A 25777-nucleotide genomic window follows, 5' to 3' on the forward strand; every position below is an offset into this window, starting at 1 on the left:
GGCTCCCTGGCAGAGGCTGAACTTACTCATGCCGTAGGCGAGAAAGAGCAGGAGTGGGCAAGAGAGAACAGGCAAGTGAGTGGAAGAAAGCGTAGCCTGGGGACCGAGTGACCCTCTAGTCTGTCACACGTGTGTAGCTTCAGAACACCCAAGGGTCCTCATGGACCAAGGGCGCAGGTACTTTACACCCTCAGAATGAATTCTCTCACTGTTGCTCATGGCATCACTGTGTGACACGGACACTACCCAGAGAATTACGAACGTGGGACTTCAGACCTACGGTGTCCTTAGGTAATGACACCAGCATTGCTCCGTGGGTGGGGGAGCCCCAGAGGACACTATGTTGTGCCCCAGTGAGGACGCTTAATCTTGTTGTTCTTCACACAGAGCCCAGGAGTAGCAGCTAACAAGCCACTCGAGAATGGCCCCCCAAACAAACCAGAGCCTCAGGAAAAGAGAACCCTCTTGACCCAAATCCCAGGAGCCACTGGGGTTAGCGCTTAGGAGACTGGTGGTGTCCGGCTCTGCCTCAAGCGGTCCATTTGTAGTGAGGCAGCACTGGACGGGAGAGAATCAGCTACAGCACCCTGGGTGGGGGCTGCCCTAGGACAAGCTACAGAGGTCCCAGACGGGAAAGCTAGAATTAAAATTCTCTAGGGCTGAAGAGGTGTCTCAGGGCTTGTTGCTCTTGCAGAGGACTCAGGCTCAGTTACACAGCGTCTAAAAAATGGTGTGCTACCACCCAGGACTCCAGTTCCGGGGAATCTGATGGCTTCTCCCAGTTTCCCTGAGCCCAGGCATTCACATGGTACACATACACACATGCAGGCAAGAGACATACACACAAACAAAATAACGTGTCCAGGGCTGGGTGAATATATAGTTCAAGGAAGAGCCAGCAAGAACATGTCTAGGGAGGCAGAAAGTGAGGGATCTGGACTCTCAGAGGAGCGAGATGGCTACTCTCTCCTGTTCTGATTTATTTCAGGTGCCTGGCTCTGTTCTGAAGTTGTCCATCAAGTGTCTTAGCCTCTTTGGGGCCTCCTTATCCATTTGGCAACAAGGGAACAGACCAGAGGCTCTCTACAGAGTTTAGTGACCACCAATTCTATAGCAAAACTGCCCTGCAGCTCTAAAGTCATTAAGACGGCACTGCCCATTTGCTGCTGTGAGAAGTTAGAGGCTTGAGCGCCACTGACAGGCTGACTTTATAGGAGACTGTTCCAGAACCTCCAAGGACGGCAAGAGCAATGGATGCATAGCTATCCCCAGATATATGGGCTTCAGCACCTCTTCCACAGTGGGCCGCAGGGAGACAGGGCAGGCAGAAGCCTTCAGATTTATCTGCCATCAACTGCCTGCGTGACCTCAACCAAGTCACTCCCTTCTCTGAACCGTTTTTATTTGAGAGAAAGGAGGGCGCTGGGTAGAGGGAAAAATGCCAGCTGTATATTATACAAAACTGTTTGCTTATGAAAACCAAACCAAAAACCCTGGCACTGGTGTTCCAGGATCTCCCAGAAAACTTGGCACATGGTTCCGTCGGTGGGAGCTGCTTTCCAGAATTGTTGCCACGTTTGGAGAAAATACCAATTTGTGTTTCCTGGGATGAGAACAGCAAAAGAGGAAATTTAAGAAGATGCAACAACTCCGCTGACTGGTTCATTGTGGGAGAGCTCAGCTAAACTCCTGTCAGATATTTTTATCAATGCACTCACCAATCAAAACTATTGCCACAGGTTCATGGTGACCTGGGCCGCGGCTGCCAAGCTTTCACCTTCCAGATGTGAAGCAGCTGCTGCCGGGACTTTTCTTCAGGAAGACGTGACTAGTCTCTCTCTTCTTTAAGTCACATTTGAGAACATTTTTTCCCCTAACTATTTAGAGCATCTCTCTTTATCACCCAGGCCATCTGAACCTGTTTTAAATTCTCTCAGAGCAAAACTGAAATTTATACCTGTCTCGGGTTCCAGCCCGAGAGACTGAGAAAAAAATAAAACCTTCGGCCTCATTTCTCTCTGGGTAGACACCAGAGACAACATCTGTGTTGTTCAGGCAGACTGGTTCGCTGGAGAAGGAGCCAGTGATGTTGCTGGGAAGTCTGGTTTCTAGCCAAGATCTGACATTGACCCAACTCTCACCCAGAGGTGACACATCTCTGCCGCCCTGTCGCAGTCTGATTTCTACAGTCATGGGAGAGGGCACAGACACAACTCCCTGCAGGGTCATTTCCACTCTTACGCTGTAAAGGCTTCATCAGAAGAGAGGAAGCTGGCGGCCATGCTGGAGAAGCCACGAGGCAGCTCTAACATCACCGAAGAGGAAGGAGCCGTGCTCCACATGCCAGCATCACCTACCCTGGACAGCGGCCAAGGGGACAAGTCCAAGGTAAAGGCCAGGCTAGCATCTTCCCACCCAGATGGAGGGAGAGGAAAGTTAGGTCAGAAGAGAATTGGAATCCAGTGTGGAGCAGAGGGGAACGTGTCACTTATATCTCCTGAACTGAGTCCTTACTGAGGCCACTGCCACTCCTCTGGGCTCATAGATATGGTTAAGAAGACCTCAGAGACTGCCAGGCAGTGGTGGCTCACACCTTTAATCCCAGCACTTGGGGAGGCAGGCGGATCTCTGTGAGTTCAAAGTCAGCCCGGTCTACAGAGTAAGTACCAGGGCCACACAGAAAAACCCTATCTTGAAAAACTAGAGAGGGAGGGAGACAGAGAGAGAGAGAGAGAGAGAGAGAGAGAGAGAGAGAGAGAGAGAGAGAACATCAACACACACACACACACACATATGCACGCACACGCACGCATGCACACTTACTTCATTCACTCTTACCCAGTGACTGTTGCCTTCAGAAAACCCCAGCTTGAAGATTCCTCTTCAGGAAGTACGTAGACTGGATGGGCCAGGAACTATGTATAAAGGATGGATCTGTCCACATAGCTATGCCCAGAATGTCCCTTCCTCCATGGCAGCAGGAACTAGCAGAAAGCCTAGCTATGTCCTTAAAGAAATGACTTGAGTTCTTTATGGGCGTCTGAGCAATTGACCAGGAGCTTCTATTTTCTCTCAGACAGATGCCATCTACCCTCTGACCTTGAACTCTTGGTTTGGTTTTTGACTGCTACTTTTCTTTCTTTAGAACCAAAGGATGTAGGGTTAGAAAGCTGTTCTGAAGTTGTCAGTCTAACGCCTAAATCTCTGGTCATTCTGTCTAAGAGGACCACACTATTACATACATATTATTCAAAGAAAGTGGCTAAGTTTCAAGCCTACCTTTTGCATTATGAGATAAGCTGATTGAAATACTTTTTCCCTCCATGGAACTGAATTTCAGGCCCCTGAGGCTGCTGCTAATAGGCCCAGATATTTGCAAATGTTGTTCTTTTCCACTAAATAGGACCAGTATTTTCAATCATTGCTGTTAGGTTTTCCATAAACATTACAGTCTTCATTGTGTGATAACATTTCATTTCATTCTCATTTGGAGAACTGCTTCCATGCAAGTGTGAGAGCTGAGTTTAGATCCCCAGCAACCCTGTACAAAGCCATGCAGTGCATGTGCCTCTAACCCCTGCACTGGGGAGGTGGAGAGAAGGAGACCTTTGGAGGTTGCTGGCCAGCCAGTGTAGCCTAAGTGGTGAGCTCTAGGTTCTCTAGGTTTAGTGACAGACTAGGCCTCAAAAACTAAGGTGGAGAGCAATTGCAGAAGCTTCCCACCATTAACCTATGGTCTCTTTGCACAAACACACACACACACACACACACACACACACACACACACACACACACCACCCCATCACACACAAAGAAAATGTTGGGATAACAGTGAATGCTGGGTGAAAAAAAAACAAAACAAACCAATGTGTACTCTACTCAAAGCCTTCAAGCATCCCCCGTTGTTCTGATTTCCATATTTGTCCTGATTTCCTAATTCTACCTGCTGACACCCAGCTCTGACACACTATGGAAGGCTATTATGGGTTGAGCAAAGGGTCACTTCCTCAATGCTTGGTCATGGGCTAGTGGTGCTGTTTTAGGAGGAGGGGTCTTGTTGGAGAAAGCAGGTGATGAGGAGGGTGCCTTAGAGATTGCACATGGCCCGCTGTCCTATCTCCTGCGCTTCCAGTCCTCCAGGGGGTAAGGAGCTCAAGACTTTGCTCCCACCACCATGTCACCCTATTTAAGCACAAAGATCTCAGCAGTGATGGGCTGGCACCTTGAGACTGCAAGCCCTAACAAACTACCTGAGTCCTTTTTGATCAGCTATGAAAGAGCTCATGCAACAGCAGAACCGTGACAGACCAGAGGACTCCTAATCTACCTGCTGTCCTACAGCCTCAGCCTCCCAAGCATTGAGTTTTCAGGCCAGTGCCACATACTCCATCTACTCGTTCCATACCTACCTATAATTCCTGGTGAGTAATACTTGATCTTGTTCATAGAGCCCAGTTCACAAGCCCACTGTGATGGCTGCTCTTATGTCAACTTGACAGGCAAACTAGAGCTACCTGAGAAGAGGGAACCTCAAATGAGAAGGTGCCTCCATAGGATCCAACTGTAAGGCATTTTTAAAATTAGTGATTGATAGGAGAGGACCCAGCCTATTGTGGGTGGCACCATCCCTGGGCTGGTGGTCCTGGGTTCTATAAGAAAGCAGGCTAAGCAAGCCACAGGGAGCAAACCGGTAAGCAGCACCCCTCCATGGCCTCTGCATCAGCTCCTGCCTCCAGATTCCTCTCCTGTTTGCTTTCCTGTCCCTACTTTCTTTGTTGATGAACAGCAATACAAAGTGTAAGCTGAATAAACCCCTTCCTACCCAACTTACTTACTCATGATGTTTTGTTAAAGCAATGGAAACCCGAAGACACCCACACAATTCTTTATCATCAACTTCTCAGAGCTAGACCATTCTGTGCTAAAATTGCTCTCTAAAGACAGTGGGGCCATGCTTGGGCTCCACTTCCTCTTCTGGCATACCTACAGTTCCTTCTGCCTTTCTCCTGGTGGCCATGGCCCATGACTGCTTTGTGATTCTCTGCTATGCATATGACCCCACAAACCAACACTGCAGTGGAAGCCATGCCCAGAACCTCATCCTCCCCTTGCCCACTCTGGAATTCTCAGATTCCCAAGTATATGGTTAACGTCACCTACACCTACCACTGCTTCTGTGACCATTTAGCTCTGCCCTGAGTCTCCTGCTTAGGAACTTTCCAGAACCTCATGAGCCTTGTATCACCATGACGGTTCTTTCTCCTCCTCCTGGTGTTGCTCTCGAATGTCTGAATCCCAGCCTTGGTGACTGCATCAGTTCCAGTCCAGGGTGTTTGAAAATCTTCTCCACCTGCACCTACCACCTTCCAGTAGTGGGCATTTTTTTTAAATAGTTGAGCTGTTGAGTGTCCCTGAAAAGCCCATGTATTAAAGACTTGATCCTCAGGGCGATGCTTCTGAAAGACGTAATTGGTCCAATCACGTGAGAGAACATGATTCTGTCATGTTGAAGTCAGGTACTCTTTGATCCAGTATAATAGAACTTTTTCAACTTATCAGATGTTCACAAAACACACCAGTTAAAACATTGGGCAGGCTCTGAAGTCATGAGCATTTGCTGATCTTCTAGAGGATCCTGGTTTGGTTCTTGTTGCCCATGATGAGCAGCATAACCAACTATAATGTAACTTTGGCTCCAGGGGATATGACATCTCTGGCCTCCATGGACACCTGCACTCTCATGAACATACACACAATTATAATGATTTTAAATGAAGTAATTACATACTTCAAGCATGGACCAGTCTTACAGTGTTTCATAAAAGAAATAAGACTCAGAATGATGTGTGCTTGTTAGCTTTATGTTACTATAACAAAAACTGGAGGTAAGTAACTTACTAAGAGGAAGGCCTTAGTTTTACTTAACAGTACTTGGAAATTGATTCCATAATGGGTTCACTCAATTGCTCTGGGTCTGCAACAACACTTAAGGTCACGGGAAGAGAAAATTGTTCACTTTAAATAAGGCCAGGAGCTGAAAAGAAAAGAGTAGCTGTGGTGGTTTGAATGAGAGTGGCACCCACAGATTTGAATACTTGGTCACCAGGGAGTGACATCATTTGAAAGGATTAGGAGGTGTGGCTTTGTTGGAGGAAGTGTGTCACTGGGGGTGGGCTTCAAGGTTTCAAAAAGCCCATGTCAAGCCCAGAGTCTTTGCTCTTCCTGTTGCCTGTGGATCCAGATGTAGAACTCTCAACTCTGTCCCCAGCACCATGTCTGCTTGTGTGCTGCCATGTTTTTTGCTATGCTGATAATGGACTAAGCTTCTGAATATCAGTTTCAATTAAATGTTTTCCCTAAAAGAGTTGCCTTGACCATGGTGTCTTTTTATAGCAATAGAATAGTGTCTAAGACAGGAGCCTAGTGTGACAATACACTCTTGTAATCATAGAATTTGGAAGGTAAAGAATGGGGGGGTCAGGAATTCAAGGTCATCCTCAGTTCTAGGATACCCTGGACTATGTGAAACCCCATCTCAGAAAGAAGGAGGGAGGGTGGTCGATTCCTCTGTCTCCTATGTGAGATACGTGTCGACCCGGGATCCCGCTAAGACCCGGGATCTCGTTAATAAAGCTACCTCGTGCTTTTACATCAAGAATGGCTACTCATGATTCCTGGGGGCACCCCACCCCGCGATCGGAGCGAGAGACGCAGTTCCCCGTTTTGGGGTACGCTCTTTCATTTGGGGGCTTGTCCGGGATCGGAGCGTGACCCCCCGGAACCCCGAATGCCACTTGGAGTTGTTACTAAAAGCCTAGTGTCATTTGGAAGCTGGTTCTCTTGAGAGGCAAAGCCATGGAGCTGACACTGAAGAGAGATACTCCTTGAGGGAAAATCTAAGCTTGTGCTTATTTGTACAATGGCCTTTTTGGTCCAAGAAGGCCTCCTGGTTTAGCTGTGTGACTAAATGCTGTTTGCCCTCTTCACGAGATTCTCTTGTTTTCTCACCATCCCGTTTGAGATGCTTGTTAGTAACTGTTAGAGGTCTTCTTTACCACTGAGGAAAGGCGGGATCCTACTAGAGGCCAGAAAGAATGTTCCAGACATGGGTGGAAGGCCCTCACTCCTGACTGTTGACTTCAATACCCCTGAAGGACTTAAACTGTGATAATAGAGTGTCCCAAAAGATGGGACCACTGCCATGGACTAGATTCTCCACCGGTTGGGGACAATTTGGTCACCTTGCTGCCCAATCCGGACCTGGAGCCACAGCATGAGTGTCAAGCACTGGCAGAAGCCCATGGGTGGAGGAAAGACCTCTGCAACTGGCTGATTGACCGCTGCTGAAAGCCGAGGCTACCTTGTCTACAGACGGGAACAGTTCTCTTCATGAAGGTCAGAGATAAGTGGGTGCTGTCATGGTGGACAACACAATGTCATCTGGGATGGCTGAACCTCAACCCCCCAGCACATCAGTGCTGCAGATGCCTTTGCCATCTCTTGGATGCCCTGGTGAAGCCAACAACTGTGAGTACTATTCATTGCTCAGGATATCAGGAGGGAAGAGATTCAGTGGCATTGGACAATAACAAAGCAGATAAAGTGGCTTGGGAAATGGCTATGCAGGAGCCTATCCTGGTTACAGGCCTGCAAGAGACAGCCACTGGGAACTGGGATTGGACTAAGGGATGGCCTCACTTAGAATGTACAACAGAAGAAAAGGCCCAAATTGCTTAAATGAAATAAAAAAAAAGACAATGGCACACTTGAGGGGAAAGCTATACTCCCCGGGGGGGGGGGGGGACTCACTTTGCCAAATACAGATATGGACTCACTTAGATAAAAAGTTTGTCCAAATAGTTAAGGTGTATGTAATAGACTTTAAGATTTTAGCCAGAGAGACAGTAAAAAGTATAAGGTATGTCAATAAGTGAATGCTTAGCAAGCAAACAGAGCAAAGAGACCTAGAGAGTTTAGTGAAAAGTCGAAGTGAACTTCACTGAGATAAAACCAGAAAAATATAATCACAAGTATCTCCTAGTGCTTGTAGATACTTTTTCAGGAATAGATAGAAGCTTTCCTCACCAAACGAGAGATGGCCTCTGCAATCATCAAGAAGATACTGGAAGAAATCTTCCCCAGGTCTGGAATGCCCAAGGTAATCTGGTCAAAAAAATGGCCCTACTTTCGTTGTCAAGGTAAGCCAGGGTGTGGCCAAGTATTTAGAGGTCGATTGGAAATTACATTGTATTTACAGACCTCAAAGTTCAGGACAGGTAGAGTAAATAAAACTCTAAGAGAGACCCTGACCAAATTAAATTAACCATGGAGACTGGCGCAGACTGGGTGACACTCCTTCCCTCTTGCTCTCTTCAGAGCAAGAAATACCCCTTCCAGATTCAGCCTTACCCCCTTTGAGATCTTATATGGGGCCTCAGCTCCCCTGACTGTATTAGATGATGTTACTGAACCAACATGTCATAGTGCTATAGTAATAATGATTTGTGTGCCAGGCTAAAAGACCTACAGGTGATACAGAAAGAAATCTGCTCACAGCTGACAGCAGCCTATGCCCCGTAGACCCCTGAGACATCCCATCAGTTCCAGGTCGGAGATTGCAGATACACTGAGCCCAGACACTCGAGCCTCGCTGGAAAGGATTGTACCTGGTGCTGCTGACCACCCTGACAGCCATCAATTCTCAGCCCTCACCAGCTGTGTACTAGCTGTTGGGGCTGAGAGCTAGGACCTAGAGGGAAATTCAGTCATGTTTGTCCTGGGTTCTATCAAGATAGGTGTGGGATAGGCTTGATTTCCATTACAAATGATGTAACATTGCATATGTTAGTACTCCTAACACTTCTTGGGACTGTGCCTCAGGGATCACAATCTGTATAAGTTTAGAAGTTCTAAAAGCTAGTCATGACCTTGGTGTGTAGGCTTAGATAGTGTCCAGATTGGAATCCTGATGCTAAAGACTTAGTAAAAAAAAAAAGAGTTGAGAATTACTTAAGGCTATCTAGGTGCTACAAGGGCAGCACAAGGACATCTGCCCTTGCCCTGCAATGCAAGGCTTATAGAGAATTCAGAACTGCCATTGACTCAGATATAAAAAGAGTGAAAGACTTTTTAGCTGACCTCCAAGAATACCTAACCTCCCTCTCAGAAGTAGTCCTTCAGAATAGAAGATTAGACCTGATATTCCTTAAAGGAGTCTGTGTGCTACACTGAAAGAAGAATGTTGCTTCTATGTAGACCATTCAGGAGTAATTAAAGACTCCATGAATAAACTTAGAGAAAGGTTAGACAAAAGACAGAGAGACAGAGAAGCACATCAGGGATGGTTCGAGAGCTGGTTTAGTAGATCTCCTTGGATGACTACTCTGATATCTTCCCTTCTTAGTTTTGCTTCTGCTTCTGATTATAGGTCCATGTGTGTTAAAGAAACTAGTTAATAGGTTTGACTCCTACAAAAAGATAGAGACGCTCAACAAGGTTGGTTTGAGTCTTGGTTCACTCGGTCTTCCTGGATGACTACCCTACTTTCTGCTATATAGCTGGGCCATTACTAGTAATTTTCTTGGTTTTAGTTTTTGGACCCTGCGGGACAAACAGGTTAATTGCTTTTGTTAAAAATCGAGTGGGTGCTGTGCGGTTGATGCTTCTGAGACAACAGTACCAGTCAGTTAGGACAACTGGTGAGACCAAATACGAGACTTGATATCAAAATTCTAAGATTAGAATTACTTAGTAGAAGAAGAGGGGAATGAAAGGAAAATTATACAGATTTAAGGTTTAAAAATATGAAGTTAAAAGAAAATTCAGACTCAGGACTAAACACTGTGAAAAGCAAGTCCAGGCAGCCCCGCCCTGCCGCTAGGACTAACAGACCATAAAGATAAAGAAAAGGAATGCAGGAACCATCCCGAGTTATCAGGACTGACTCAAACCATCTGGCAGAAGGGCACCTCCCCCAGCTTACTCAGAGTCACACCTTAACCAGATGTCCTTCAAACCCTGATACGCCCCTAGCTCCTAAAATCCTGTACGCTCCAGTCAATACTTACTCTCCTGCTGTGCTGTAATCTCACTGCTATGTTTAAATGAGTCAATCACTTATAGCCACGCCAGAAATTAGCCAATCGTGTGTAACCACGCCAAACCCCCTAGCTTTCCCTATATAAACTCCTGACTTTTGAGTTTCAAAAAAAAAAAAAAAAAAAAAAAGAGAAGGAGGGAGGGTAAAGGAGAAGGCAGAGGAAGAGACCAAGGACAGATCTCTAAATCCTCTCATTAAGGCTCTAATTCTTAAGGTTTCCCACAATCTTTGATGGTTCTAGGCAGAGGAACAAGCCTAAAACATACAGGTTTCAGGGCCCTGTACTCCAGATCTAAACTACAGCCATATACTGTGTTTTAGTCAGGGTTCTAAAGAAACAGAACTGACAGAATGAATATTACATACGTGCACACTGTATGTGAGTGTGTGTCTGTGTCTCTCTCTGTGTGTTTATAATTAAACTGGCTTAAAGGCTGCGGTCCCAGTAGTCCAACCATGGCTATCTTACATCACTGTGATATGTGACTGCATTATTTATTCTATGTCAGACATCCCATCTCTGTGATAAATGCCTGAGGGGAATAGTTTAAAGGCAGGAAGATCTATTTCAATTCACAATTTCAGACGTTTATGACCAGCTGGCTCCATTGTAATGAGACTATTGTGTGGTGGACCATCATGGTGGCAGGGGAACAGACAAATTGGAGCAAAGCTGCTCAGCCTAAGGAAGCCAGGAAGCAGAGAGTGACTGCGGGCTGACAGGTACGCCCTTCACATGGTGCCTGCAAAAGCACAGCTCCAGCCAGTTCCCACCTCTCCTTTCCACACCTTCCTAGCAAAGCCTCTGAAACTGTTAGTCAGGAAGAGACTTTTCCTCTTGTAAACTGATTTGCTCGGGTGTTTTTCAGTAATGGGAATCTGGCTAAAACGCTCATCAGTCATTTTGAAGCTGCAAGGCTTTGCTCGATTACAAGGATGATGTCAGTAGTGATTCTGTTTCTTTAGTATGTATTCTCCATAGCAGATGAAAATATCAGATTTTCTCATATCGCGTTTTCTCTTTTTACTTCAAATAGTATGGTTCACTTTAATTTTTACTCTCTCCTTTGTTTCTCCATAAAATGCTCCCAGATTTGTATCTAGGAAAATCTTGCTTCTCCTTTGAAACCTCTATTACTTCAAACACTTTCTTTGGTTTTGAGAAACATATGCTTTAAACGACTTGTTCGCTGTTTCTGAGGGTTTGGGGTGTTTTGGTTTTTTCTGCGGGGGTTGGGGGAGCTTGTTTTTTTTGTTTGTTTTGTTGCTGGTATGTTTTTGTTTGGTTTTTGAGATGACGACTTTCTGGTTGTCCAGAACTCATGGTGCTCCTGGCTCAGCTCATAAGTAGCTGTGACCACACATGTGTGTACCATCAGGGTTGAATGGTATCATCAAAGTAATAAAACCTCAGTCATTAGATGCTGCACTCACAAATGTGGGCACTGGACAAGGCAGTCCTAAACAATTGATGGATCAAAGAGAAAATCACAAAGAAATTAGAGACTATTTTAATAAGAATGAAAATGAGAACAGTCTGCCAAAACTCATGGGATACAGAGAAAGACATGCTTACACTCAAATGAGGAAAAAACTCAAATGGCTTGACTTTTAACTAGAAGAAACTCAGTCACAAAGAACACACATGGTATATACTCATGGATAAGTAGATATTAAGCAAAGAGCTTGGAATACCCATGATACAATTCACAGATCACATGAAGCTCACAGGAAGGAGGACCAAAGAGTGGATGCTTCAGTCCTACTTAGAAGGGGACAAAATAATCAAATAGAGGGTGAGAGGGACTTGGGAGGAATAGAGGAGGGGGAAGAGATGGGGGAGATGTACAGAGGGTCAGGAAACTGAACAGAGGTGTGTGGCAATGAGGGATGGGAAATTGGGGGTAGCAACCAGAAAGTACCAGATGGCAGGAAGGCAAGAGCCTCCCAGGACCCCACAGGGATGACATTAATTGAAATTTCCCATAAAGGGGAGGGAGAACCTGCCAACACCATATCCAGAGGTTAGGCATGGCTCCCAGTTAAGGGATAGGGCCACCCACCCATCTCAAAAATCTCCAAAATTTTAGCCCAGACTCTCTCCTGTCTAAAGGAAATACAGGGACAAGGAGTGGAGCAGAGACTGAAGGAAAGGCCATCCAGAGACTGCCCTACCTGGGTCCATCCTACATGCAGATGCCAAACCCAGACACTATTGCTGATGGCAAGAAGTGCTTGCTGACAGGAACCTCCTGAGAGGCTCTGCCAATACAGATCCTGACCAATCCAGACCAATCCAGATGTGGATGTTCAAAGCCAACCATCAAACTGATCACAGGCACCCCAATGGAGGAGTTAGGGGAAGGACTGAAGGAGCTGAAGGGGTCTTATCTAGTATCAATGGGAGGAGAGGCCGTTGGTCCTTATGAAGGCTTGATGCCTCAGTGTAGAGGAATGCTAGGGTGGTGAGGAGGAAGTGGGTGGGTGGGTGAGTACCCTCATAGAAGCAGGGCAAGGGGGGATGGGATAGAGGGTTTGCAGAGGGGAGACCAGGAGAGGGGATAACATTTGCTATGTAAATAATTAAAAATATTCAATTAAAAAAAGAAATTAGAAAGGCAGAGCAAACTAAACTCAAATATACAATAATCAACACATCATAAAAATTAGAGCAGGAATACATGAAACAGAGAATGAAAACAAAGCTTAGGAGGGCTCTTTGGATACATCAACGTTTAGTTAGACTAACCAAGAAAAAAAAAAAAAAGAAAGAGTGTTACAATAAAAAGTGAAACAGAGGCATTACTATTGAGTCTATAAAAATAAATAAGAAATGTGTACCATTGTTCAGTGTCTGAAATAAGACTGGATTTATCATTATTTGTGGCCATTAGTCTTAAAGACAAGTTGCTACAATCTAGACTCTCCCAAGAAGAGAGAAATCTTGTAGCTCAGTTTGGCATGTGGGTATATCTGTAGGGGATTGTCTGGACGAACAACTTCAGGAGACTAACTGGACTGGCACATAGCTCCCTGAAGCTGCTTAATTAACTTCCTGTCTCCCAAACCTCACATATAAATCCCAAGTGTAGCCCTTTCCCTTGGCAGACACCCTTTTCCACTGTGTCTGCCCCTTGATGTTTGAAGTAAACACTGTAGTCTGTTGGAGTCAGTCTCTCGGCTATTCTGCCTTCTTTAAGCTCCTTCAAAATCTAAAAACAGTCAGTGTTAAGATGTTGGCTTTTTTTAAAAAATATCATTCTAATGTTTTTACTATTTTATGAAAGACAGAATAAAATAAGGAGCATTTAAAGGACAGTATAAACCTTTGTTTTTGTTTATTTGTTTTCTACTTACAATTGCTGCCTTCCTGTGGGTCTTCTAGTCTGTGCTATTTTTCTAGTTTCAGTAAATCATACCAAAGAGCCTCCAGTTCTTGGTGGCTTTCTACTGCTTACTAAGGATCTTTGTGGTAGTGTCTGAGAAACAAGAAACAGAGTGAGAGAATCATCAGTCTGGTAAATCTGTGGAATTATTTTTAACTTGTGGGTAACTAAAACTCTCCTGAAATAGGGCTCAGTATTTACCTTCGTGACACTAAAACAAATAGCTGTGTGCATGAATTTATCTCAAATCCAAGAATCTCTGTTCATGGAAGCATGAGCTGCTATGTATGGAATAAGGCAATGTTTGCAGTTCCTGCTTATTCAGTGTGAATGGTACATGCAAGTGCACAGGTATGTTTGCCTGTGCCTGAGCATATAGAGATCCAATGTCCTTTTCTGGTCTATACAGGGACCAGGCATGCATGAGGTATATACATACATGCAGGCAAAACTCCCCATGTGTATAAGATTAAAATGAATGTCTTTAAAAATAAATTATAAGTTTTTTAAAAAGTATGGCAGGGGAGAAGAGTCTAAATCAGCAGGGCACAGATTTAACATGAAGAGGAAGAAACAACATTCTAATCATGCAAGGAAATGAGACGATCAACAGAGTTACAGGAGCCAGGCAAATCTTTCTTACAGAGGTTTCAGTAATAATGCTTAATGCAAAGAATCTTAACACTGTGGTGGGAAAACGCAAACTAGGAGATTGAATTTAAAAGAAAAGACTTGTTCATTGTCCAGAAGAAACACACCTCACTAGCAAAGACACACAGAGAAAGGGAAAGGATATAGCCAACAGACCAAATGAATAGAAGCCATCTGGTTTTCTATAAGAGGGCCAGAAAAACACATGAGAAAAACACTTCCTATTCAACAAATGGTGGAGGAAAAATGTGGTGTTCATATCTCAAAGAATGGGACTAGATTCCTACCTCTCATTTTATACAAAACTCAATTTAAAAAGAATGGAAGAATTCAGTGGAATTCAGAGATCCTGAAGCCACTAGAGAAAAAACTTCAAGGTCCAGGAATAATTTGCTTATCTTTCTGAAAAAGATTCTAATATCGAGAAGTAACAGCAAGAATTGTCAAGTGAGACTGCATGTGACGACAGAAAAGGGAAGTGTTGGTGGAGCAAAGAGGTTTCAGAATGGGAGAGATTTCCGCCAGCTGTGCATACAGCTGTAGTCAATAGCTAGCATCTGTAAATGATTAAAGAATCAAATATCTCCAATAATCCAATAAAAATAAATGAATTTATTGGTCAGACAGTTCTCAGAAGCAGAAATACAGATGAAAATGGGTTCACATCCCTAGCTATCAAGGAGATGCAGAGCAAACAGCCTGGGGAGCCCATCCATCTCACCTGTCAGAACATCATCCAGAAGCCAACAAGATGTTTCATCCTGCAAAAGTGATTGCCATATAAGTCCACCACCCAGGCTCGACCCCCGAAACATGGGGGAGGAGAGAACCAATACACGCGATGGCACGCACACACACACACACACACACACACACACACACACGCACGCACGCACACGCATACACACACACGAACACACACACGCACGCACACACACGTGCGCGCGCACACACGCGTGCACACACACCACACACTAAAAATGAGAAGAAATCAAACAAAAAAGTGCTGGTAAGAACTCTGGGAAAGGAACCCTTGTACATTGAAGGTAGGAATGGAAATTAGTGCAGCTAATATAGTAATTAGTAAGGAGGTTCCTGAAAATATAAACTAAAAATAGAACCACCATACAGTCTACTTTTGCTGTGTACCCAAAGCAATCTGAATCCCACACCATGGAGACAACGGTGTGTGCGTGCTTATAGAAGCACTATGTGCAAAAGCTAAAATATGGGATTGTCCTAGATGTCCATAAGCCGACGAGAAAATGTGGTACACACACACTGAAGTTTTATGTGACAATAAATAACAAATGAAATCACACAGTTTAAGGAAAATGGATGAAGCTTCCATGGCGGCGCATGCCTTAAATCCCAGCACTTGGGAGGCAGAGGCAGGTGGATCTCTTGAGTTTGAGGCTAGCCTGATCCACAGAGTGAGTTCCAGGACAGCCAGGATAATGTAGAGAGACCCTGTTTCAAAAAACACTCAAAACCAAGCATCACCACCAAAAGGAAAATGGGTGAAGATGGAGTTTGTCAGGTTAAGTAAAACAAGCCAGACTCAAATAAGTATATTTTATCATATATAAAAATTATATGTAAATGCCATGAAAGTCAAAAGGGGACTGGTTGGCTGGGTAGAGGAGGAGCAGTAAGTGGGAGAGTCGCTGAGAACAAAGGGAAGACATGGCTCACATGTATGCATTCTCCCTTTCGTGCAGAATCATATCTACATGTGCCATGAAAGCAGAGAAGGGACATTTGGAGGAAGGAGAGCGGCCAGTGAAAGGGGACACAGCAGAGGGTAATGGGTGGCTATGAGCAGAGAATAATGACACACATGTGTGAGGTTACGCGATGCAACTAGTTATTTTGTATGATAACTAAAAATTATCTAATAAAAACTTAAAATATGTATAAAAAAGCTTCCAAGCCTTACTACAAGCCAAAGCATGTTATATGATATGTTCAAATTGATCTGATTTATGCTAAAAGAAAGACAAGGGGCACAAAAATGCCTAGAAAAGTGTGGAAAAAAGGGACTGGGAAAGAGGGAGTTTTCACGTGACAAAGCTCCACACTGATTAGTCTACAATGAGGGCAATTTGAAAGGATGGCTCATCAGTTAAGAGCACTGGATGTGCTTCTGTGTGGCCTTAGCTTCTATTCCCATCACCACACGGTGTCTCACAACTCTACATGACTCTAGTTCTAAGGAATCCAGTGTAAAAGTCATGAAATCGTTGATTTATAGACTCAGTGAGCTCAGGTCTCAGCTATAGAAGACAGAGTTGCTGGCCCAGAGAGCCTTGGTCCAAACCCTGACCTCAGCGCTCTGTACTTTTGCAGAGTCTTCTGTAGTTCTGCCGTCCATCTTTAGGGGCTTGGACCATGAGACTGCCATGACAGCCTGCATGCATGATTCCTCTTCTGTAGTTCTGCTATCTGTCTTTAGGGGCTTAGGCCATGAGACAACCATCGCCAACTCCCTCCTTTGGGCCAGACAGTCTTGATGTCTTCCCTGGTGGTTATGGAATTGAGATGGGAAATTAAGAATGTAACTGTTTCAGGCGATGGAGTCTGGAACCCACGAGGCTTGTTAATGATATCCATTTTCATTATCAGCAGACCTCAGAGCCAGGATTCCTGCTTTACTCCACAAAGTTGTTGTCTGACTGCCAGCTCTGTGGTCCCAAGAGCCAGCTTGAAGGATGAGTCCCAGAGGGCCTGACTCCAGGGAGGCGATGATGCTTTAATGAGCCATGGTTCAATTCCTCTTTGGCTCTTTCTACCAACTCCAGGTGGGATGCCTCTATAGATCACTGGATAGACCGGATCTGACAGGTAAGATGGCTGTGGATGGAGGACCCAGAAGCAGGCAAAGGCTAGGGTGAAAGATAAGGTCCAGGGCACTGGGAACTTGTAGGGCCATAGTGCAGTCTGAGGTCACCCACCTTAGGGGAGATGTCCTGGTTCCTGGAGTCACATAAGCTGTGTACCTGGTCTGCATGACTGACCCTGCATCAGACATCGTGGTAGGCCAATCAGAGATTGTAGGAGACTGAAGGTCTGGGAGAAGGACTTGCCAAGAGGCAAAGCCTATGACACTAGAGACCTGGAGTTACTTAACAGAGACACCCTTCAACATTCAGAGTCAAGGTAGGGAAACTTCAGGTCAGAGAGGGGGAGGCTTAGGTATGGAGACAAGATAGAAACCAGGTCTATGCTGGAAGCTAATATACTTACATTCCAAGCCTCACACACGCCTACCTTTTCTGTGGGAATAGCGCAATCAGCCTTGTGAGAGCTTGTGTGGAGTTTCAGGTTACAGAGAAGTGCAATGCCCCAGAATTAAGCTTGCCATTGGGGCTTAAAAATGGAACCTGGCTTGGGAAATGTTCTGTCAGTAAAGTGCTTGCAGCATAAGTATGAGGACTTGAATTCAGATGCCCGGCAGCCACATAAAAACAGGGAATGGTAGCAGCCAGGCACTCAGCTACAACCCCTGTGCTAGAGGAAGGGCAGGAGGTGACAGCTGGGTCCCCAGAACTCCCTGGGCAGCCAGGGCAGCTGAACAGTGAGCTCCAGATTCAGTGAGAGACCCTTCCTCAGAAACATGAGGAGAGTGACTGAGGGCCTCTGGCCACAGACAGACAGACAGACAGACAGACAGACAGACACACACACACACACACACACACACACTAACTGGGACAGTTCTTGATATCTATTTTTAGGGGTGTGGGCCATGAGACAGCCACCCCTAAACCTCCTTTTCAGCCAGATGCACAGAGGACCTCGAAAATATGTATTGGATTAGAGGAGATGGTCTTTTTTATAAAGTCCTATTTTACAGATGTGCAGATGAGCTCAGAGGCCCAAACACAGCAATCAAGGCAGAAGGCTGGTCCAGCAGGCAGGACTCTTGCTTGCCAGGTGGGTTCAGTTCTTTGTGGCTGACTGGCTGCAGAAGCAGTCTCTCCTGCCATGGACTTGAATGACGGCCTCATCTCTTCTGGCCCTCGGTTCCTTCATTTGCTAAGGAAGTGTAACTGCTCCCTGGCAGGACTGTGTGGTAGGGATGCTGTCTGCAAAGTGCAGCCTCAGCCTGGACATTTGGGTGACCGCTTCCTCTTTTCCTCCCTCTGGCTCACTCTTGGACTGGTAGGGCATTCCAACAGGAAAAAACCCTACCAGGCCCCTTCACACCCTTAGTAGCTGGAAGCATTCAACATGCCTTCGAAATTGTAATTCAGAATAACATTGCTCACCTCCGGGTTACAGAATAAAAGTTGAAGGGAATCTAATGCTGTAACTCAGGGCCATGGCTTTCTAAAATACAGTATCAAATACCGACTTCTTTCAGAAGCGTTGTCTTGCTGCTCTTAGGCTAAAGCTCCCAGCCCTTGTGATCGCTCCAGCACACTCCACAGGAGCAGCAGCTTAGGGGAGCAAATACATCCAGTGCTTTGGGGGTGAGCACAAAAGCCATGTTAGGCTCCACAGTGGTCCAGGCCTGTCGGGCAGCCAGGCTCATGACAGACTTATGCCTGGCCCCAGGGGGGCTGACCACTGAGACCTGCTGCTGATAGTTTATTTCTGATACTGAGAGTCCATTTCCCCTGTGACCTTGGGACGATCACAGCCCATTTTGGAGCCTCGTTCTGTGTCCCCTTCTGTACGGTGAAAGGGATAAACCAAGTTAATTGACTTCATCACTAATGATGTTGCTGTTCCATGGTCACCATCAGAGTGAGGCAAGCTGAAGGAGAAGCCACATGGTGTCTCCTGACTGCAAGTGACAGTTCCTGGGAGAACTGGGGAGCAGGGAGGGGGGTTAGTCAATAGAAACACTCTGACTCTATTACTACCCAGAAAGTGCTCCTGGCTGGGGCAGCCAGAGTCACATTAGTAATGTGTTGGTTACAGAAGGAAGTATGGGGACTTCATGACCCAAGCAGAGCTGGAGAAATCTTCTCGGAGGAGGGAACGTCTGAGAGAGGATCACAGAAGTACGGGCAAGAGGAGGAGCTTACGGGTAGCCAAAACAAGGAGCTGGGACATTTGGGGTTCAAGACCCATCTCTGCAAGGAGTTTGCTGGCTTCTCTATTTCTGGCCTTGAGCCTCGACACCATCCTGTCTCACTGTTTAACAGATGAAGCAGAGGAGGGGAAGAGGATGCAATTGGATTTGATGGCTTTGAACTTCTGTCCTTCGAGTCCCAGTTCGATCCAAGCCCATGGCATTCAATGCACAATGACTTCTTTGACCTTTCTAGACATTCAGGGAAATGAAGTTTGTATGTCTTCGTAGTTAGGTAATGAGGTGGTGGGCACCGGCAGGTTGGGTCATCGTGAGTTAATTCTCTGCTGTTTGTTTTTCTGCTCTGTTGGTGGAGGGTCAGATAAACATGTCACCAGCCTTCACTGTTAATGGAGATGCAGGCACATCTTCACTTCACATTTAAGAGATTGACAAACGTCCTCTGAGGTGCCAACGAGGTGGCACTGTCAGCCACAGAAATAGAAAAAGTGAGGCAAAGCCTTACCCCATCCCTTCTCTCACGACACCTGGGCTTCCGGACACCCTAAGGAAAGCAAGACAAAACACAGGGTTGGTGGGGAGGGCTCCAGGCTCTGTCCTAACTCTGTGGCTGACTATTGGTGTCCATTGGAATCAGGCCTGATCTATATTCAAGTTCTTAATTTCAAATATTGGACACTTTAGTTCTGGGGTATTTTTAAAAATAGATTCCAATTTTCTGCTGGAATTCTCTAGTCATTTCACAGCATTTTCCGCTATAGAATGTGAACCTTCATACTAATGTCCTTATTTACTCACTTAGGGATCTAGACTTTTAAAGTTAACTGATTTATTTTTACATGTTACTTCTGTTTTGTAGTATTGGGAATTGAATCCAGGGCCTTGTACAATGTGAATGCTCTACCATGAGGCTACCCCTCCCCAACCTTAGATCATTTGTATATCATTTACAGTATATTTCCCCCTTTGGTCATATTCTCCCAACTTTGCATATCTAATAACGTTCATTGTGGGCTGAACACTAATAACAATAGATGTATTGGACACTGTGGATAACCAGTCTCACCAGACACACTTCCCATTTTTCTCTCAGGCAGGTAGAGTCAGGTACTGAGCACTTCAGGCCAATTGGTCTTGGAATTAGGTTTCTGGTCGCTTCGGTCGCAGTAAGAGTCTAACCTTCCCTGGGTTATAGTTCTTTATCACCTCAGTGCTGACAGACTGTGGGAGATTTGCTCCATCTTGGAGGGTATGGGTAGGGTTCTTAGCTGTCCCTCCCACCCACCTACAAATCCTGCTCTCCCATATAAACACAACTTCAAATCTTTGGGAAATGTTAAGAGAAGAGCAGTGTACATGTGAGGCAAGCCCTCTCCTGTGGCCTTTTAAGTACCAATGGTTCCTGGGAGATCTTAGTGAAGCTTAGCCACCCCCCCACCCCCCCGTCCAGGCTTCTTAGCAGAGACCCAGAATCCAGATGACTTATGGAAACACTAGTTATACAATCAGAGTGGTTTAACTGTCTAATCCACGTTGTAAGCCTCTTTGGATTGACAAAAGCTTACTGCTTTCTCTCATATCAAAGTTCCCTGCCTAGTTCAAGCCAGCACCATGATGGTCACCAAATCAAATAGGTGACTCTGAGGGAGAAACAAAAAGAGCCAGTGATTGCACTTCCACTCTGGAAGGTCCCCCGGCCTGGGGAAGTCCAGTTCCTTCCACCCTTTCAGCATCTGTGCTTCTTTATTTGATTTTTAGAATGTGGTGGTGCATGCTGGTAGTAATCTCAACACTTAGTAAACTGAGACAGGAAGATCAGGAGTTCAAGATCAGCCTCAGCTACATGATGAATGCAAAGCCAGGCTAGCCTACATGAGACCGTATTCAATGAAATGATGATTTATGTCACTTATCCAGGATTTCCTAGTTGTGACAGTGGGGTGCTGGTCTACCATGGTCTACAGTACCTTACTAAGGAGCAAAGGCTCAGTATGCCCAGCTTGCATGAAGTCTAAGAGTCCCAGGTCAAGGAGCACAAAGAAGGAGGCCTGATGAATGTGTGAACTGCAATACGCTATCGAGAACCTTGTCCCTGCAAAGCCGTGTGCTGGAACTCTAGGTGAGTGCACAAGTAGGGCACAGGTTGAAGAACTTGATGTCAGAGATCCAACAAACTGAATCACATAGTGTGGAGTCTGAGGTACCATCTGGAGGGCATCTTTCCAAAGAACATTTGTGACAGTGAATCAATGATCAACCATTTACCTCTGACCTTCCCAGGGGAGCCTGAGGTCTAGGCCTGCCTTCTTCACTAGCGCTGTCGGCTAACTTCAGTTTGGTAGACTGTGGATTAGTACTCAGCGGAGCCAATCCCACAGCCTACAGCCAATCCTCCAAAGTTGGTTATAAATAACTGTACGCAATTAATTAAGAATGGACATTATGGAATTATTATCACAGAGCTCTTTGTTTTTCTGGTTTTCAGATGTTCCAGCCACCCATGACCCAGACCTCAGGTTCTGTTCTACTATGGAGACTACAACCTGCAATGGGTCAGTAGATGGCTCTACTGTCTTCTACCTGGTGGGCATTCCCTCCCTGCCAGAGCCCTTCTACCTCCCTGTCTTCTTTCTTTTCCTTCTGTTCTACCTTCTCATCCTCATGGGGAACACCCTGATCCTGGTGGCTGTGGTGGCCGAGCCCAGCCTCCACAAGCCCATGTACTTTTTCCTAATCAACCTCTCAGCTCTAGACATCCTCTTCACCACCACCACTGTCCCGAAGATGCTGTCCCTACTCCTGCTGGGAGACCGCTTCCTCAGCTTCCCTTCCTGCTTATTGCAGATGTATCTATTCCAGAGCTTTACATGCTCAGAAGCTTTCATCCTGGTGGTCATGGCCTATGACCGCTATGTGGCTATCTGCCGCCCTCTGCACTACCCCGTCCACATGACCCCACAGACAAACACTGCACTGGCAGCCAGTGCCTGGATCACCGCCCTCCTCCTGCCTGTTCCAGCAGTAGTAAAGACCTCTCAGATGGTATATAATGACGTCGCCTACATCTACCACTGCTTCTGTGACCACCTGGCTCTGGTCCAGTCCTCTTGTTCTGACACCACTCCCCAGACACTCATGGGCTTCTGCATTGCCATGGTGGTGTCCTTCCTCCCCCTCCTCCTGGTGCTCCTCTCCTATGTGCGAATCCTGATCTCAGTGCTTCGGATCAACTCCAAGGAAGGGCGTTCCAAAGCCTTCTCCACCTGCAGCTCCCACCTCCTGGTGGTGGGCACCTACTACTCATCCATTGCCATAGCCTATGTGGCCTACAGGGCTGATCTGCCTCTGGACTTCCACATCATGGGGAATGTGGTCTATTCGATTCTCACACCAATCCTCAACCCTCTTATCTATACTTTGAGGAACAAAGATGTCAAAGCGGCCATTACCAAAATTGTTTATCTCAAAAGTGTGATGTGAATATTTGACCTCTCAATGTAGCTAACTCTGCCTCCAGGATTCCAACTAGCTATGTTTAACTCAGAGAAAAACACTTGGAGTGGTCCAGCGCTCAGAGTAGAAACTCAGTAAATACTACAAAATGGCCAAATTAATGAATGTAATGTTGTATAATAAAAAATTCACTCAAGCGAACAGGCTTCTCTTCAATCTTCATAACTTGGTTCATGGCTTTTCCTCTGTGCAGTGAGATAATGTTAACCTTTATGTTTTATAAGAATCTAAGCTTGTCTAAAAATTTCACTACTGGATAATTCAAAAACATTTACTAAAGAAAAAAATTTCAAGCCAATAAAGAAAAAAATTCTGTATAAGTAATGTGTGTGTGTGTTTGTGTGTGTGTGTGTGTGTGTGTGTGTGTGTGTGTGTGTGTGTGTGTGTGATTTGTTGGAGTTTTATTGTTGTTGTTTCTGGGTTGTTTGTTTTTGAGACAGGGCTTTACTGAGTAGCCCTGGGTGTCCTAGAACTCACTCTGTAGACGAGGGTGGCCTTTAACTCATAGTGATTCACCTTCCTCTGCCTCCTGAGCTGTGATTAAAGGCACATGCCACCATGGTCCAGCCAAGCAAAGTATATTTTAAAAGTTGGAAGCTAGAGAGATGGCCCAGTGTATAAATCACTTGCCATCCAATCATAAGGACCTGAGTTTGGATCTCCAGAATCCACACAAGTCCAGATGTGGTAGCCCCCATCTGTAATCTCAGAATCTATACAAGTCCAAATGTGGTAGCCACCATCTGTAATCTCAGTGTTTCTACAGCAAGATGAGAAGTGGAGACAGCAGATTCCTTGGGGCCAACTAGCTTAGAGCAGGCCATACACAGCAAGCAAGAGCTCCCATGTCAAGGGAAGGTGAACCTGACATGTGACCATTGTCCTCTGACCTTCACGGGTGCGACATGGCAAGCCTGCAACCATACAGAGAAACATGAAAATGCACATAGATCAGGTACACACAAAGATTTAAAAAATATGCATGGCAAAAGACATCCTGTCAGAAAAATACAAAAGAAAAGACATGTTACTGGGGATGTAGGTCAGTGGAAGAGCAGAAATCACCCATTAAGCTTAGCTTCTGTCACACAATGGTTTCTCTAATCCACATCTCCAAACTCTTCAAACTCCTCCCACCAATCTATTCCAAAGGCTTAAAAACCACATGATCATATTCAGGTAGAGCAAATCCTCTGCATTTGTATTAGTCTAAACACCTGAGAGAACAGCACAAAGGGCAGACTTCTCTTCCCCGTGATTTCAAAGGCTCAGTCTGTGCTTACTCTGCTCTGGGCACTTAGGTGAAAGAGCGGAGCAGTGGCAATATGAGGAAAACAAGGTTGCTTACCTCTTAGCAGACAGGGGAAACATGAAAGGATCAAGACAAGATACAACCTTCAAAGGCGCACATCCAATGACCTTCCTCCTCCAAAAAGGAAGTTTCTAGAACTTCCCCCAACCGACAGAATTTGCACACAAGCTGTAAGGCATATTTCAAATTCAAATCTAACATGCCTCCAGCTGTCGCCTGTGATTTTGTTATTAATTCGAACACACAAACTTTAAAATGGGACCTGTACAAAATCATCACATGATCAAGTAGGATGCATGTCATATTAGACTCGGGCAGACCCAGAAGGCATATGCTGCATGAGCAGGAAGCTCAGACTCTGGTGATATCCACTCTCATGGCATTTATGGTTTTCAACCAGCCTAGTTATGGCCTCATTGGAAAATCTCTAGAATCAATTACTTTGGTGGACTTCGGGGAAGGAATTACAAATCTTTCTTTGAGGTATGCTGAGGCTTTTTAAAAAATGACCTAGGGCCACATTACAACTCTATGCAAGAGGGTCCTGGAGGTCACCAACAAAGAAAATGGATGCCATCAGTGGGCAGATTCCATGAGAGGCTCTCTGACTTTTCATCTAGGTTTAGTTCCCCTGAAAAGTGATATCCAAGGAGATGTGGATGCATGCCAGTCTATCAGGAACAGCTAATGGCTTCATTAGGATATTTAGGACACTGGAAAGAACAGGGAGAAAGGACTGATGACAACATAGGGTCTAGACAAGAGCTACTGTGGTGACCTCTCAGAATGGACAATAATTGTAGGAGAAAGCACAGGCATGATCTGGCAGCTAGCCTGCTTGGCATTCTATGCTTCTAAATAACAAGCACGGCACACCACCATGCTCCTGAGTGTTCCCAGAAGTCAGAACACTGGATTCTGAAGTAGCGTGATCTGAGCAGCTGGTCAGTGGATGATCTGAACTCTCCACATGTACTTTAGTGTGCCTCCTCTCCACAGAGACCACTCAAGCTCAGGGCTGGAAATCCCACCAATCCCCACCCTAGAAACTCCCACTCAGGAGATCTCTGTCTCCAAGAAACATTATTATATAACGCTTCCTTCCTGCCCAGTTCTTTGCTATTTCTTGCCTGAACAGAGGCAGCCGCTACCCTTTAGTGTCTTTCCCAATAAGTCTCTTGTGTGAGGTTTGTTGTGCAGTGTAAAGGCGGCATCAGGTAGCTGGCTGCCTCTGTGGCCTCACCTGATGCTGGAGGAAAAGAAGCCCGCTATGTTATGGGCCAGTGCCTGGTCTTATGGTCATGCAGAAGAAGATGAAGGCAGCCTGTTGTGGAGGCTACAGGCTCAACTCTGTGGATACTTGGATGACTCTGAAGTGGAGAGTGAAGCAAAAGATGCCTTTAGAAGAAGTTGTGTAGACGGATAAAGATGAAGGTAAGGGAACCATTGATATCATGAGTAGCCAGCTTCCAAAAGAAAACTCTGGCAATATAAATGTCTAAGCTGAGTGCTGTTGTAAGAAGCCTATAATCTCAGCACTTGGAAGGTGGAGAACAGAGATCAGGAATTCCAGACCAGCCTGAGCTGCCTCATGAGAACCTGGATTTTCTGTTCTTTTAAAAGAGAGGCAAAAGAGCAACAAAAGAAACTTTAGCAGAGAGTTGAATTCCAGCGTGGCATGGTAGAGGGGGGTTATCCGTACCACCAGAGACTGTCAAATAGCAAGCGTCATCTAATGAATGGAAGAGTAGGGAGATGAACTGTTGTGAAAG

The 25777-nt window shown here is 45.5% G+C and overlaps 1 protein-coding gene across 18 annotated transcripts in view; it reads left to right on the forward strand.

Annotated features, from left to right (window-relative positions):
- Olr35 (olfactory receptor 35) overlaps window positions 1-23013 on the forward strand; it is a 48804-nt gene extending 25791 nt beyond the window's left edge. For 4 of the 18 annotated variants that reach the window (XM_063285103.1, XM_063285069.1, XM_063285078.1 and 1 more), the window contains 3 exons: window positions 989-18072; window positions 19066-21299; window positions 21666-23013. In XM_063285103.1, coding sequence (XP_063141173.1) covers window positions 21236-21299; window positions 21666-22660 — 1059 coding nt within the window. In that variant the 5' untranslated portion in view covers window positions 989-18072; window positions 19066-21235 and the 3' untranslated portion in view covers window positions 22661-23013. Of the gene's footprint in view, window positions 1-988; window positions 21300-21665 lie in introns of those variants that run through there. The other 14 variants (XM_063285076.1, XM_039106070.2, XM_063285114.1 and 11 more) reach the window with 14 other exon arrangements.
- Window positions 23014-25777: the final 2764 nt, after the last annotated feature.

The sequence above is a fragment of the Rattus norvegicus genome, chromosome 1 (assembly GCF_036323735.1).
Source record: "Rattus norvegicus strain BN/NHsdMcwi chromosome 1, GRCr8, whole genome shotgun sequence".
NCBI lineage: Eukaryota > Metazoa > Chordata > Mammalia > Rodentia > Muridae > Rattus > Rattus norvegicus.